The 16,644-nt window shown below is 47.8% G+C and overlaps 1 protein-coding gene across 5 annotated transcripts in view; it reads right to left on the bottom strand.

Annotated features, from left to right (window-relative positions):
* Positions 1-16,644, bottom strand: part of LOC149439178 (SLAM family member 6-like) — an 84,229-nt gene that overhangs the window by 10,672 nt on the left and 56,913 nt on the right. For 2 of the 5 annotated variants that reach the window (XM_089659364.1, XM_089659368.1), the window contains exons 7-9: positions 15,785-15,838; positions 13,926-14,000; positions 1,402-1,497 (exon numbers count right to left, since the gene is read on the bottom strand). In XM_089659364.1, the coding sequence (XP_089515490.1) occupies positions 1,402-1,497; positions 13,926-14,000; positions 15,785-15,838 (225 nt within the window). The remainder of the gene's footprint in view (positions 1-1,401; positions 1,498-13,925; positions 14,001-15,784; positions 15,839-16,644) is intronic. The other 3 variants (XM_089659365.1, XM_089659366.1, XM_089659367.1) reach the window with 3 other exon arrangements.

Below are 16,644 nucleotides of genomic sequence, written 5' to 3'. Positions count from 1 at the left end.
CAATACACAGAAATTGCCACAGGTATTAGAGGGTCATCAGCACTGCAAAATGCTGGGGTACAAGACCAGTGTCAGGGCTCTGTCCTCGGCAGAGGTGTTAGGAGACCTGGCATCCCTGCCAGTACCTTGCATGGCCGCAGAAGTTCACATCAGCTCAAATTTGGCTCCAAACAGCCTTTATAAGGAAGCCCTGCCCTACTCTCAGGTGCTGGTTGATCTCTGGCTTCCCAGTACCTTGTTCCTGTGCTATTGTGATCTGTGATTTCCTGATACCGACTCGGCTTGCTCTTGAGACCTGTCTTCTCTGCTTAACCCCTGATATGACCTCAGCTTGGCTAACGGATATTCCCTCTTGCTCCTCTGTGTATGCGTCGGCTTGGCTAACGGATATTCCCTCTTGCTTCTCTGTGTATGACTTTGGCTTGGCTAACGGATATTCCCTCTTGCTCCTCTGTGTATGACTTTGGCTTGGCTAACGGATATTCCCTCTTGCTCCTCTGTGTATGACTTTGGCTTGGCTAACGGATATTCCCTCTTGCTCCTCTGTGTATGACTTTGGCTTGGCTAATGGATATTCCCTCTTGCTCCTCTGTGTATGACCTCGGCTTGGCCAACAGATGTTCCCTCTTGCTCCTCTGTGTATGACTTTGGCTTGCCTAACGGATATTCCCTTTTGCTCCTCTGTGTATGACTTTGGCTTGGCTAACGGATATTCCCTCTTGCTCCTCTGTGTATGACTTTGGCTTGGCTAACAGATATTCCCTCTCGTTCCTCTGTGTATGACCTTGGCTATCCCATCTGACTACGCCTGTTCTGATTTCCACCTGGTACCTGACCTCGGCTTGAACTGGCTATCCTGTGATCCTCTGTTTCCCGGAAGGCTTGCATACCTCGCACAGGCACCACCTGTCTGCAGATTCCATCTCAATGCATCAGCTGTGCTCCTGGGTGGACCACCAACGAGCACTCCTACAGGTGACCTGTGCCACTTTGGGCCTGACTCCTGCTGTCCCACTCTCAGGGGAGTCTGGAAGTTAGCCGCAAGGGAAGCCCTCTCTCCATTGGCCTCTAACACCAGGTACGTGATAACCAGCAAGGCAAGCACCAGATGGCAGCAGGTTGGGCACCATGGGCCTAAATAAAGCACGAACTTCCTGGCCAGGTAGCAAGAAGGCCGGGTGCTCCAATTTTCCTGGTAAAAACTCCTTTGAGTTTGATGGCCATTCACTTGAAAAATGTTCAGTCATATGAATCCCTTTTAACTGTAATAATAGGCTGTGACAATTCCTATCATGTGTGGTTGTACCTGTGCAGGACACAATTCTACTGAAAGTCTTGAAAGATCTCCATTGGCTTTACAAACCTCTGATGATCATGTATATTTGCTAGGTAGCTTCCTACCTTGGATGGATCCAACACTTTAAGGGGGGGTTTCGGTGAAGCTTTTGAAGGATTCCCATTGCCTCGAGTATCTTGTAGCGTTTGGCTGTTCTTATGCTGCAATACACAGAAAATTTCAAGTTCAAGGGCAGCATGTGAAGCACCAAATGGCAGCAGATTGGGCACCATGGGCCAAGATAAAGCAAAAAATGTACTATTCAGGTAGCAGGGAGCCTGGTGCTCCATTTTGAATTTGATGGCCATTTATATGTAGAATGATCAGCCGCATGTAACCCTCCTAACTGTAATGTTGGGTTGTATTGATTCCTACGTGCAATGGAAAAACAGAATGGTTGGCCGCACAAACAGCAATGTGGTGGATGAAATCCTTTACATGCAATATGATAAGAACATGACAACTCCAAGACAGGACAGGAGAAGTATTGATTCCTACCACATGTGGTCGCACTTGTCTGCAGATTTTTGAAACTACCTTACAGGGGTGGACTGACATCTCATGGGGCCGCCGGGATATAGGGGATCATGGGGCCCCTGTGTCCTTGCCCAAACTCAAAAAAGCCCATGAAAAAGGTACCAAGGGCATCTCATGGGGCCCCCTACTGACCCCAGGCCCTCGGGCAGTGCCCGAGTTTCCAAATGTTCAGTCCACCCCTGCTACCTTATTGGCTCCATGAGGCTCTCATGACCATGCATATACAGCATGCTCCCAACTTTCCACTTTGTGAGGGGGATTCTATGTAACGTTTAAAGGTTACCCATTGGCTAGGATAGGTAGGATCTTTTGGTTGTTATCCTGCAACGTACAGAATATTTCAGAGGCATTGGTATAATCACTAATGGGAAGATGTTACATTTTTTGCCAATTGAACATTCAAGGGAACACCCTCAGCCGGAGTTGATGGAGATGATGACCAACCTTTAAACCTCCAAGCAATGCATTGTGAGGAAGCAGATGTAGCGTCATGGACTTCCCTTTTTTTTTTTTTAAAGAGCACCTGTCATTTGCATGCAGAAAGATGTCATGCCTTGGCAGCAATCCCAACAATTTCCCAACATTGTTTTTGGGTCATAGAACTGCTGTGTAGGGGTTTGGTAGCAGGGGCTAACTATGAAGACTTCGAATCCACTTTAAGTGACATATGCAGTTCAGTTTTGGGCACCAATTCACAAAAAGAACATTGGGGAACTGGAGAAAGTACAGAGAAGGGCAACCAAACTGATAAGAGGCATGGAGGAGATCAGCTATGAGGAAAGATTAGAGGAACTGAATGTATTCTCTACTGAGAAGAGGAGATAAAAGGGGGATATGATCTCCATGTATAATACATAAGGGGGGATATGATCCCCATGTATAATACATAAGGGGGATATGATCTCCATGTATAATACATAAGGGGGGATATGATCCCCATGTATAATACATAAGGGGGATATGATCTCCATGTATAATACATAAGGGGGGATATGATCTCCATGTATAATACATAAGGGGGGGATATGATCTCCATGTATAATACATAAGGGGGATATGATCTCCATGTATAATACATAAGAGGGGATATGATCTCCATGTATAATACATAAGGGGGGATATGATCTCCATGTATAATACATAAGGGGGGATATGATCTCCATGTATAATACATAAGGGGGGGATATGATCTCCATGTATAATACATAAGGGGGGGATATGATCTCCATGTATAATACATAAGAGGGGATATGATCTCCATGTATAATACATAAGGGGGGATATGATCACCATGTATAATACATAAGGGGGGGGGTATGATCTCCATGTATAATACATAAGGGGGGGGGTATGATCTCCATGTATAATACATAAGGGGGGATATGATCACTATGTATAATACATAAGGGGGGATATGATCTCCATGTATAATACATAAGGGGGGATATGATCTCCATGTATAATACATAAGGGGGGATATGATCTCCATGTATAATACATAAGGGGGGATATGATCTCCATGTATAATACATAAGGGGGGATATGATCTCCATGTGTAATACATAAGGGGGGATATGATCTCCATGTGTAATACATAAGGGGGGATATGATCACCATGTGTAATACATAAGGGGGGATATGATCACCATGTATAATACATAAGGGGGATATGATCTCCATGTATAATACATAAGGGGGATATGATCTCCATGTATAATACATAAGGGGGGATATGATCTCCATGTATAATACATAAGGGGGATATGATCTCCATGTATAATACATAAGGGGGGGATATGATCACCATGTATAATACATAAGGGGGGATATGATCTCCATGTATAATACATAAGGGGGATATGATCTCCATGTATAATACATAAGGGGGGGATATGATCTCCATGTATAATACATAAGGGGGATATGATCACCATGTATAATACATAAGGGGGGATATGATCTCCATGTATAATACATAAGGGGGGATATGATCTCCATGTATAATACATAAGGGGGGATATGATCTCCATGTATAATACATAAGGGGGGATATGATCTTCATGTATAATACATAAGGGGGGATATGATCTCCATGTATAATACATAAGGGGGAATATGATCTCCATGTATAATACATAAGGGGGGATATGATCTCCATGTATAATACATAAGGGGGGATATGATCTCCATGTATAATACATAAGGGGGGATATGATCACCATGTATAATACATAAGGGGGGATATGATCTCCATGTATAATACATAAGGGGGGATATGATCTCCATGTATAATACATAAGGGGGGATATGATCTCCATGTATAATACATAAGGGGGGGATATGATCTCCATGTATAATACATAAGGGGGGATATGATCTCCATGTATAATACATAAGGGGGGATATGATCACCATGTATAATACATAAGGGGGATATGATCTCCATGTATAATACATAAGGGGGATATGATCTCCATGTATAATACATAAGGGGGGATATGATCTCCATGTATAAATACATCAGTGGTTCATATAGTGAACTCGGTGTAGAGTTATTCACCCTGAGATCATCACAGAGGACAAGGAGGAGCTCTTTACGTCTGGAGGAAAAGAAATGTAATCTCCAAACACGGAAAGGTTTCTTCACAGTGAGAGCTGTGAAAATGTGGAAAAGACTCCCTCAAGAGTTGGTTCTGGCCAGCTCAGTGGATTGCTGTAGGAAAGTCCTGGATTCTTTCTTGGATACACAGAATATAACTGGATATAACATTTATAGGTAAAGTTGATCCAGGGAATATCCGATTGCCTGTCGAGGGATCAGGAAGGATTTTTTTCCCCTGCAGGAGCAAATTGGATCATGCTTTGCTGTTTTTTTTTGCCTTCCTCTGGATCAACTGTGGGCAAGGGTGGACTGACAACTCATGGGGCCCCCGGGCAATAGGGGATCATGGGGCCCCTGTGTCCTTGCCCAAACTCCAAAAAGCCTATGAAAAAGGTACCAGGGGCATCTCATCTGGTCCCCTACTGGCCCCGGGCCCTCGGGCAGTGCCTGAGTTTCCAAATGATCAGTCCGCCCCTGACTGAGGGTGTAGGATTATAACTTTTTTTTTTTTTTAATGGTTGAACTGGATGGACTTTTGTCCTTTTTCAGCCAGACTAACTATGTAACTATGACTGTGCTTACTAAAGTCACAAGATGCTGAGGGTTTGGTTTTAGATACAGAAACTATTTATTTCTGGCAGCAACAGTTTGCGCAACAAAGGAACTTATGCAAATAGAGTGTAAAAGTTAAATTCATCAAAACTGTACACAATGTGACATGGGGGATGTTCAGCTCCATGGTAGATGCATTTTCAAGTGAGTTCATGCTAGTCAGGAACTATATTTTCAGGGCTTGGTAGCCGACATTTATTAAAAGGAGAGGCAAAAACAAAAGTCCAACATAAAGTTTCCCACGCAGGGGTTCTTCTCCAGTAACATATACACAATTCAAATGAAAATGCTAGTCCACCTGGCTACTCTCCAGCAGCACTGCTGCTATAGATACTGGTCCTTCCGACCACCAACTCTTCCAGGCACACAGCTTAGAGGTTCTTAGACACGCACAGCTCCTCTGGCCAAGTCCTCAGGCCGATAACTCGGACACACAAAGCTCCTCTGGCCAAGTCCTCAGGCCATTAACTCGGACGCACAAAGCTCCTCTGGCCAAGTCCTCAGGCCGTTAACTCGGACGCACAAAGCTCCATTGGCCAAGTCCTCAGGCCGTTAACTCGGACGCACAAAGCTCCTCTGGCCTAGTCATCAGGCCGTTAACTCGGACGCACAAAGCTCCTCTGGCCAAGTCCTCAGGCCGTTAACTCGGACGCACAAAGCTCCTCTGACCAAGTCCTCAGGTCGTTAACTCGGACGCACAAAGCTCCTCTGGCCAAGTCCCCAGGCCATTAACTGGGACGCACAAAGCTCCTCTGGCCAAGTCCTCAGGCCGTTAACTCGGACGCACAAAGCTCCTCTGGCCAAGTCCTCAGGCCGTTAACTCGGACGCACAAAGCTCCTCTGGCCAAGTCCTCAGGCCGTTATCTCGGACGCACAAAGCTCCTCTGGCCAAGTCCTCAGGCCGTTAGCTGGGACGCACAAAGCTCCTCTGGCCAAGTCCTCAGGCCGTTAACTGGGACGCACAAAGCTCCTCTGGCCAAGTCCTCAGGCCGTTAACTGGGACGCACAAAGCTCCTCTGGCCAAGTCCTCAGGCCATTAACTGGGACGCACAAAGCTCCTCTGGCCAAGTCCTCAGGCCGTTAACTCGGACGCACAAAGCTCCTCTGGCCAAATCCTCAGGCCAGTAACTCGGACGCACAAAGCTCCTCTGGCCAAGTCCCCAGGCCGTTATCTCAGACGCACAAAGCTCCTCTGGCCAAGTCCTCAGGCCGTTAACTGGGACGCACAAAGCTCCTCTGGCCAAGTCCTCAGGCCGTTATCTCGGACGCACAAAGCTCCTCTGGCCAAGTCCTCAGGCCGTTAGCTGGGACGCACAAAGCTCCTCTGGCCAAGTCCTCAGGCCATTAACTGGGACGCACAAAGCTCCTCTGGCCAAGTCCTCAGGCCGTTAACTCGGACGCACAAAGCTCCTCTGGCCAAGTCCTCAGGCCATTAACTGGGACGCACAAAGCTCCTCTGGCCAAGTCCTCAGGCCGTTAACTCGGACGCACAAAGCTCCTCTGGCCAAATCCTCAGGCCAGTAACTCGGACGCACAAAGCTCCTCTGGCCAAGTCCTCAGGCCGTTATCTCGGACGCACAAAGCTCCTCTGGCCAAGTCCTCAGGCCGTTAACTGGGACGCACAAAGCTCCTCTGGCCAAGTCCTCAGGCCGTTAACTTGGACGCACAAAGCTCCTCTGGCCAAGTCCTCAGGCCGTTAACTCAGACGCACAAAGCTCCTCTGGCCAAGTCCTCAGGCCGTTAGTTGGGACGCACAAAGCTCCTCTGGCCAAGTCCTCAGGCCATTAACTGGGACGCACAAAGCTCCTCTGGCCAAGTCCTCAGGCCGTTAACTCGGACGCACAAAGCTCCTCTGGCCAAGTCCTCAGGCCATTAACTGGGACGCACAAAGCTCCTCTGGCCAAGTCCTCAGGCCGTTAACTCGGATGCACAAAGCTCCTCTGGCCAAATCCTCAGGCCAGTAACTCGGACGCACAAAGCTCCTCTGGCCAAGTCCTCAGGCAGTTATCTCGGACGCACAAAGCTCCTCTGGCCAAGTCCTCAGGCCGTTAACTGGGACGCACAAAGCTCCTCTGGCCAAGTCCTCAGGCCGTTAACTCGGACGCACAAAGCTCCTCTGGCCAAGTCCTCAGGCCGTTATCTCGGACGCACAAAGCTCCTCTGGCCAAGTCCTCAGGCCGTTAGCTGGGACGCACAAAGCTCCTCTGGCCAAGTCCTCAGGCCATTAACTGGGACGCACAAAGCTCCTCTGGCCAAGTCCTCAGGCCGTTAACTCGGACGCACAAAGCTCCTCTGGCCAAGTCCTCAGGCCATTAACTGGGACACACAAAGCTCCTCTGGCCAAGTCCTCAGGCCGTTAACTCGGACGCACAAAGCTCCTCTGGCCAAATCCTCAGGCCAGTAACTCGGACGCACAAAGCTCCTCTGGCCAAGTCCTGAGGCCGTTATCTCAGACGCACAAAGCTCCTCTGGCCAAGTCCTCAGGCCGTTAACTGGGACGCACAAAGCTCCTCTGGCCAAGTCCTCAGGCCGTTAACTTGGACGCACAAAGCTCCTCTGGCCAAGTCCTCAGGCCGTTAACTCGGACGCACAAAGCTCCTCTGGCCAAGTCCTCAGGCCGTTAACTCGGACGCACAAAGCTCCTCTGGCCAAATCCTCAGGCCAGTAACTCGGACGCACAAAGCTCCTCTGGCCAAGTCCTCAGGCCGTTATCTCGGACGCACAAAGCTCCTCTGGCCAAGTCCTCAGGCCGTTAACTGGGACGCACAAAGCTCTTCTGGCCAAGTCCTCAGGCCATTAACTCGGACGCACAAAGCTCCTCTGGCCAAGTCCTCAGGCCGTTAACTCGGACGCACAAAGCTCCTCTGGCCAAATCCTCAGGCCAGTAACTCGGACGCACAAAGCTCCTCTGGCCAAGTCCTCAGGCCATTAACTGGGACGCACAAAGCTCCTCTGGCCAAGTCCTCAGGCCGTTAACTCGGACGCACAAAGCTCCTCTGGCCAAGTCCTCAGGCCATTAACTGGGACGCACAAAGCTCCTCTGGCCAAGTCCTCAGGCCGTTAACTCGGACGCACAAAGCTCCTCTGGCCAAATCCTCAGGCCAGTAACTCGGACGCACAAAGCTCCTCTGGCCAAGTCCTCAGGCCGTTAACTGGGACGCACAAAGCTCTTCTGGCCAAGTCCTCAGGCCATTAACTCGGACGCACAAAGCTCCTCTGGCCAAGTCCTCAGGCCGTTAACTCGGACGCACAAAGCTCCTCTGGCCAAATCCTCAGGCCAGTAACTCGGACGCACAAAGCTCCTCTGGCCAAGTCCTCGGGCCGTTAACTCGGATGCACAAAGCTCCTCTGGCCAAGTCCTCAGGCCGTTATCTCGGACGCACAAAGCTCCTCTGGCCAAGTCCTCAGGCCGTTAACTCGGACGCACAAAAATCCTCTGGCCAAATCCTCAGGCCAGTAACTCGGACGCACAAAGCTCCTCTGGCCAAATCCTCAGGCCAGTAACTCGGACGCACAAAGCTCCTCTGGCCAAGTCCTCAGGCCATTAACTCGGACGCACAAAGCTCCTCTGGCCAAGTCCTCGGGCTGTTAACTCGGACGCACAAAGCTCCTCTGGCCTAGTCATCAGGCCGTTAACTGTCTCCCGCAGACATTCATACTCCGGCTGCCACCTGCAGCCTCTCTGACTCCTGTAGGAGACCTTCTGTCTCTCTTGGGTAAAGCCCTGAGGTATTCCTAAACCACCTTTATAAGGGCTGTGTCTAGCTGGGCACATACCCTGCTGTTCCTCCACAAATCCTGGACACTGGGTTGGAGATTCCATCCCGCCCAAGACACTATGAAATCTCCCAACTACGGAGCCCCTTCCAAGGACGCCAATATCTAGAAAATGTTGCAAAAGCAGTTATCTCCACTGAACAGCTTTACTCCATATTCCTGCACTCAGCCTATGTGCACACCCTGTGTCCTTCAACTGACACATTTCACAATGACGAGTTTTGTCCTGTCACAACATGCATTTCATGAAACATTCCACTGAACTTTTTAGCTAAAGAATTACAGCACAACATATTTCTTCAATGGACGCATGACATAAACCACCAACATTTTAGACGTTTACCCCATTATAATAGCAAAAATAAGTGTGATGTCCCAATGTCTCCAAACGCCGGCTACATAGGAAGAGATAAGGATGTTAGCTGCTGTGTGGGTGGCTTATCATCCATAGAACATCATAGCTGAATAGTTTTAAACCAGTTTCAGCAATAGGAACTGTCTGCTCTGCTCGCAACTAATGTGTTTATAATGACCATGATGTTCCAGAAGGAGAAAACACAGGCACAATACCCTATGGTAGTAAAACATATGTCTTGTTGTATTTGGGTCCTGCTGATGGGTAAACATTTTTTTATAAGCATAGGTATTAAAAGGGTGTTGAGTAAGCTTGCTATCATGTACATTGGCTGGGACCCCTTGGTGAAGATTGCTATAGCTTGGCCCCATCCCTGTGTCTCCTTGACTGCCTTCATTATCTCCTAAAAAAACCCTCAAAAATACTCTACACCTACTCTTACAATCCCTTTACACAATATGTGCCCCCCTTAGCGTCAACTTAACGTCCCCAAGGTGATGGTAATGGAGACACCATTGAATATGGCATGGTCCCCCACCCCCCACCCAGGAGCATGGCCTCATCCCTGTGCCACCTTGACCCACTTCATTATCTCCTACCAAAAAGTCTTCTTAAACACTCTACACCTAACTCCTGAAATCTCATTACACAGTATGCCCCCCCTTTTACAGGAGAAAAAAATTTAGCTTGCCCAAGGTGATTGCATTGGAGACCCCATTAGATATGGCATGCCTGAGCCCCCCAGGAGTTTGGCCCTATACCTGTTCCCCCTTGACCTCCTTCATTATCTCGTACAAAAAATACCTCAAAAACACTTTACACCTAACTCTTAGAATCCCTTTATACATCCTCCCTTTATATGTCCTCCCTCCTACAAGAGAAACAATTTAGCTTCTCCAAGGTGATGGTAATGGAGACACCATTGGATATGGCATGGCAGGGCTCCCCAGGAGCGTGGTCTTATCCCCGTATCCCTTTGACCCACTTCATTATCTCCTACCAAAAATACCTCATAAATACTCTACACCTACTCTTACAATCCTCTTACACAGTATGTCCCCTATCCTACAGGAGAAACAATTTAGCTTCCCCAAGGTGAGGGCAATGGAGAAGCCATTGGATATGGCATGCTAGGGCCCCCCATGAGTTTGGCCTCATCCCTGTGCCCCTTTGACCTTTTTCATTATCTCCTACAAAAAAGACCTCAAAAACACTCAACACCTAACTCTTACAATCCCTTTCACACAGTATGTCCCCCCTCCTGCAGAAGAAACAGTTTATCTTTCCCAAGGTGATGGCAATAGAGATGCCAGTGGATATGGCATGGCAGGGTCCCCCCAGCCCCAGTATGTCCCCCCTCCTGCAGTAGAACAATTTAGCTTTTCCAAGGTGATGGTAATGGAGACACCATTGAAAATGGCATGTTAGGGCTCCCTAGGAGCGTGGCCTCATCCCTGTGTCCCCTTTACCCCCCTCTTTATCTCCTACCATCCTACCATAAAGACCTCATAAACAGTCTACACCTACTCTTACAATTCCCGTACACAGTATGTCCCATATCCTACAGGAGAAACAATTTAGCTCCCCCAAGGTGATGGAAATGGAGACGCCATTGGATATGGCATGGCAGGGTCCCCCCAGCCCCAGTATGTTCCCCCTCCTGCAGAAGAACAATTTAACTTTCCCAAGGTGATAGTAATTGAGACACCATTGGATATGGCATGTTAGGGCTCCCCAGGAGCGTGGCCTCATCCCTGTGTCACCTTGACCCCCTTCATTATCTCCTACCATCCTACCATACAGACCTCATAAACTGTCTACACCTACTCTTACAATCCCCTTACACAGTATGTCCCATATCCTACAGGAGAAACCATTTAGCTTCCCCAAGGTGATGGCAATGGAGACACCATTGGATATGGCATGGCAGGGTCCCCCCAGCCCCATTATGTCCCCCCTCCTGCAGAAGAACAATTTAGCTTTCCCAAGGTGATAGTAATGGAGACACCCATTGGATATGGCATGTTAGGGCTCCCCCAGGAGCATGGCCTCATCCCTGTGTCCCCTTGACCCCCCTCATTATCTACTACCATAAAGACCTCATAAACAGTGTACACCTATTCTTACAATCCCCTTACACAGTATGTCCCATATCCTACAGGAGAAACAATTTAGCTTCCCCAAGGTGATGGCAATGGAGACACCATTGGATATGGCATGGCACGGTCCCCCCAGCCCCAGTATGTCCCCCCTCCTGCAGAAGAACAATTTAGCTTTCCCAAGGTGATGGTAATGGAGACACCATTGGATATGGCATGTTAGGGCTCCTCAGGAGCGTTGCCTCATCCCTGTGTCCCCTTGACCCCCCCTCATTATCTCCTACCATCCTACCATAAAGACCTCATAAACAGTGTACACCTACTCTTACAATCCCCTTACACAGTATGTCCCATATCCTACAGGAGAAACAATTTAGCTTCCCCAAGGTGATGGCAATGGAGACACCATTGGATATGGCATGGCACGGTCCCCCCAGCCCCAGTATGTCCCCCCTCCTGCAGAAGAACAATTTAGCTTTCCCAAGGTGATGGTAATGGAGACACCATTGGATATGGCATGTTAGGGCTCCCCAGGAGCGTGGCCTCATCCCTGTGTCCCCTTGACCCCCCTCATTATCTCCTACCATAAAGACCTCATAAACAGTGTACACCTACTCTTACAATCCCTTACACAGTATGTCCCATATCCTACAGGAGAAACAATTTAGCTTCCCCAAGGTGATGGCAATGGAGACACCATTGGATATGGCGTGGCAGGGTCCCCCCAGCCCCAGTATGTCCCCCCTCCTGCAGAAGAACAATTTAGCTTTCCCAAGGTGATGGTAATGGAGACACCATTGGATATGGCATGTTAGGGCTCTCCAGGAGCATGGCCTCATCCCTGTGTCCCCTTGACCCCCCTCATTATCTCCTACCATCCTACCGCAAAGACCTCATAAACAGTGTACACCTACTCTTACAATCCCCTTACACAGTATGTCCCATATCCTACAGGAGAAACAATTTAGCTTTCCCGAGGTGATGGCAATGGAGACACCATTGGATATGGCATGGCAGGACCCCCCAGCCCCAGTACAGGAGCCCTTCTTATAACCTTTGCTGTTCTTCCTCCACTACACTCAAAAGCTTGTTAGACATGTAAAAAATATGGGGATTAACACTTTTTTTACTCAGAGACTGCAAAAAAAAAATGTTTTGGATGAAGTTTCTTGTCTCTACTCAATACATTTGGTTTAGGATAGAGTAGAGAATCTTTAAAATCCCTATCAGTTTTCTTTTCCAATCCCTCTCAGGGAGATTTCCTTTCACTTCCAATCCCAGGGATGCAACCGAAAGTATAGAGGAAATCTCTCTAACGTGAGACAGGTGTCCCCATTGGAAGATTTCCCCTCTACTTGCATTCTGGTGGTACCTCGAAAATGTTGACTTCGCCATCAGTTTCTATGCTTATGATAATGGTCACCAGCAGGGGTGGACTGACAACTCATGGGGCCCCCGGGCAATAGGGGATCATGGGGCCCCTGTGTCCTTGCCCAAACTCAAAAAAGCCTATGAAAAAGGTACCAGGAGCATCTCATGGGGCCCCCTACTGACTCCAGGCACTCGGGCAGTGCCCGAGTTTCCAAATGATCAGTCCGCCCCTGGTCACCAGGACAAGTAAAGATATTGAATCTCCCCATTGGCAACACCGAGAGCTGAAAAACAAAAAACAAAAAACATATAAGTCATGAATTGGGGCATGTGATTCTCTATTTCCTCTTCCATGGTGAATCACTGGGGTGCCTCAGAAGCAAATCGCCAGGCTCGAGCATTGTCATATGAATACATGGGAGAGCCCCTAGCCCTGGTGGGGAAAATGAGGGGGGGTAACAAAGAATTTATATGAGCAATGGTCGGTTAAGGGAACCTTCTTCTTTGAGCACTGGCTTATTAGATATTTAATTAATGGAGAAGTAACTGATCAACAAGCCTCTTGGCAACCTGCCATACATTCTACAACAATCTGGTATGGTTTGATGACTGAGAAGTTGGAAAAAAAAAAGAAATGTAATTTTCATACTAGTGAGAAAAAAGGATGTGAAAGGGGAAATTTCTGCATTCTTCTATGTAAATGTAATGTGAAAGAAGGGGTGGGGAACTCTAGGGAGCTGTTATGGCATCCATCGTGGCAAACTAAATTTTATGTGCTGCTTGTGGTTTGCAGCCTATATCACCTAAAATGGATGGAAACCCTAACAATGAACTTCTCTTATTTGCTCCTTTTTGTGGTGCCATTGAAAGCGTTTCCTTAAATCTGTTTAAAAAAATACCTGTTGATCCTGCCATAAATCCTAGTTACATTGTTCCTCGCTGTCTCTGTGGACCACGGAATGTCTCCCCTCTATGGTATGGACACGAGGAGACAAGGTGACAACACTTCTCCTCCATAGATACAATGCAGTAGTTGAGCGTTGTCACCCTAGGATAGGAAGTGTGTTACTGGCAGAATCGTCAGGTGAGAAAAAAACAAAAAAAACGAATGCAGCCACCACAGCTTAGGACTGATACGCTGCACTTCATTAAATTTGTGTTCTTGGGTTTAATTTTTCTGCACTCCATAGCATTTTATTTTTATCTTTTTTTTTTTTTTTTTTTATTTCAACTTGCCTTCACATGCTGAACTGTGCTGTATAAAGTATTGCTGAGGGTTTCATTGGATTGGGACTCTTGAGGTTCTGTTGCCTGAAACAGAAAAACATTTTTTTCTCAGTTTTTTTTTTTTGGTTGCATTTATTTTCTTTAGGGAGAAGAGATGAGATGGTTAGGCCACCATGAAAGCTGTCACACTGTTGATGTTTCTTCCCTTGTTGGCCAAACCAGCGAAGTGTTGGCCCACCACTGTTCCTTCGCTGGTGAGCCAGATTCTACGGCATATCAACTAGCGAGGGAGGGGCACTGAAGGAGCAACTGAGTGTTCTCTTTTACAATCCTGTTGATACCAGCAACAGAATAGCCATACCTTCCAACCAGGGGCGGACTGACCATTTGGAAAGTCGGGCACTGCCCGAGGGCCCGGGGTCAGTAGGGGGTATCATGAGATGCCCCTGGTACCTTTTTCATAGGCTTTTTTGAGTTTGGGCAAAGACACAGGGGCCCCACGTCTGTGCTGGGTTTTCTGGGGTTCCTTAGTTTGTATCACCATGTTGGGTCATCACTAAAGCGGGCTCTGCAAATGATGGCGCGCTCACAAGGAGAGCCCGAACATAGGTAAACCCGCACCCTATGACTAAGTGCTTTGCACGAAACGCGTCAGGGGGGCTACAGCATCCCAGACGTCACACCACCGCTGGTGGCCATCCTGATTACTATTGGTCAGTGTTTTTTACTATAACTTGCTTTCTGTGAAAATAAATATTACCCCTTTATACAGTATCACACTATGTGGTGTCCTTCATTGGGCTCTCCTTGTGAGCGCCGTCATTTGCAGAGCCCACTTTAGTGACGACCCAACGTGGTGATACAAACTAAGGGACCCCAGAAAACCCAGCATAGACGTGACCAGACGCTGTGATACTTGCCTAAGGACCCTAAGGGTGTTTTGGAGCCTGACCAAATCCAGGAGCAGTTGACCTGATTACACCTGATGAGACAAGATAATATCTCAAATGTGTGTTTTAGCGTACTTCTGGTGAGTGCGCATTTTACTTATTCAATCACCTCATCTAGCACCCTTGGATCAGTCACCCATACACGTGGATTGTGATCATGAAAGGATCCTCACGCATTTTTCCTTTGGGACAATTTATCACCATATATTATCACCTGACGGTGATATACCCCACACAGTTTTATTATTTTAAGATGAAGCCAACATGTTTTGGGGAAAAAGTCTCCCCCTTCTTCAGGGCTTGTACAATGGTTTGTGAAAGGAGTTTCTTTTCCTACAATGGGGCTAAGAACCTTCCAACTTCCTGAGATGATCGTTGCTTGGGTGTGTGATTGGGAGCACTAAAGTACAAATGTTCACTGGGAATTTGTTTAAAACGTTTATTGATCAAGAACATCAGATGTAGCCAACACGTTTCGGGATAAGGACTCCCCCTTCTCCACGGCTTGAACAATGGTTTGTGAAAGAATCAAGGAGTCTCCTAAAAAGCCTGGATTAGGGCTCAAGTGGGGCAAAGAATGTTGGAAGTAGCCAACACTTTTCGGGAAAATGTCCCCCTCTTCTTCAGGGCTTGAGCAATAAAACGTAAACCTTGAATAAAAAACAGTAGGTCTATGTGTGTATATATATACAGGGGCGGACTGACAACTCATGGGGCCCCCGGGCAATAGGGGATCATGGGGCCCCTGTGTCCTTGCTTAAACTCAAAAAAGCCTATGAAAAAGGTACCAGGGGCATCTCATGGGGCCCCCTACTGACCCCAGGCCCTCGGGCAGTGCCCGAGTTTCCAAATGGTCAGTCCACCCCTGTATATATATACACACACAGTATATAGTCATATTTTTATCAGTTGACTTACTTGAGGATCCTTGCTCATTCCTGTAGTCCCTTTCTTTCTCCTTGGTGTAGGCTGCTTAACATTTGGAATTTCCGATCCAGCATTTAAAAAAAAAAACAAAAAAAAACTTTGTTATAATGTATCTAAACCCAATAATATCATATACCGTTTTTTTCGCTCCATAAGGCGCAATTTTTTTCCTCCCCAAAAAAGGAGGGAAAATGTCAGTGCGTCTTATGGAGCGAATATAAAGCGGCCGGTCCGGTATTTCCACCACCACCATGTCAGAATATCGAGCCGGCCGCTCAGCTGTTCTCTGATGCAGGACCTTACCTGTTCCTCGGTCCAGCGCTGTGCAGTCTTTCCGCGCCGGCATCTGTGACAGACGGGGGCCCACTGCGCATGCGCGAGAAGCACTGCGCTTTGTGAATGGCCCGGCGTCTTCTGGGACCTGTCGTGTGTACTGTGTCCGCAGTCTCTGGTCATCCCCTGTACTGTGTCCGCAGTCTCTGGTCATCTCCTGTACTGTGTCTGCAGTCTCTGGTCATCTCCTGTACTATGTCCGCAGTCTCTGGTCATCCCCTGTACTATGTCCGCAGTCTCTGGTCATCTCCTGTACTGTGTCCGCAGTCTCTGGTCATCCCCTGTACTATGTCCGCAGTCTCTGGTCATCTCCTGTACTATGTCCGCAGTCTCTGGTCATCTCCTGTACTGTGTCCGCAGTCTCTGGTCATCCCCTGTACTATGTCCGCAGTCTCTGGTCATCTCCTGTACTGTGTCCGCAGTCTCTGGTCATCCCCTGTACTATGTCCGCAGTCTCTGGTCAACTCTGTACTATGTCTGCAGTCTCTGATCATCTCTTGTACTATGTCCGCAGTCTC

The sequence above is a fragment of the Staurois parvus genome, unplaced genomic scaffold (genome assembly GCF_062004578.1).
Source record: "Staurois parvus isolate SC_StPar_1 unplaced genomic scaffold, SC_StPar_1.0 ptg001150l, whole genome shotgun sequence".
In the NCBI taxonomy this organism is placed as follows: domain Eukaryota; kingdom Metazoa; phylum Chordata; class Amphibia; order Anura; family Ranidae; genus Staurois; species Staurois parvus.
The sequence above is the reverse complement of the archived record's forward strand: the minus strand, read 5'-3'. Positions and strand labels throughout refer to the sequence as shown.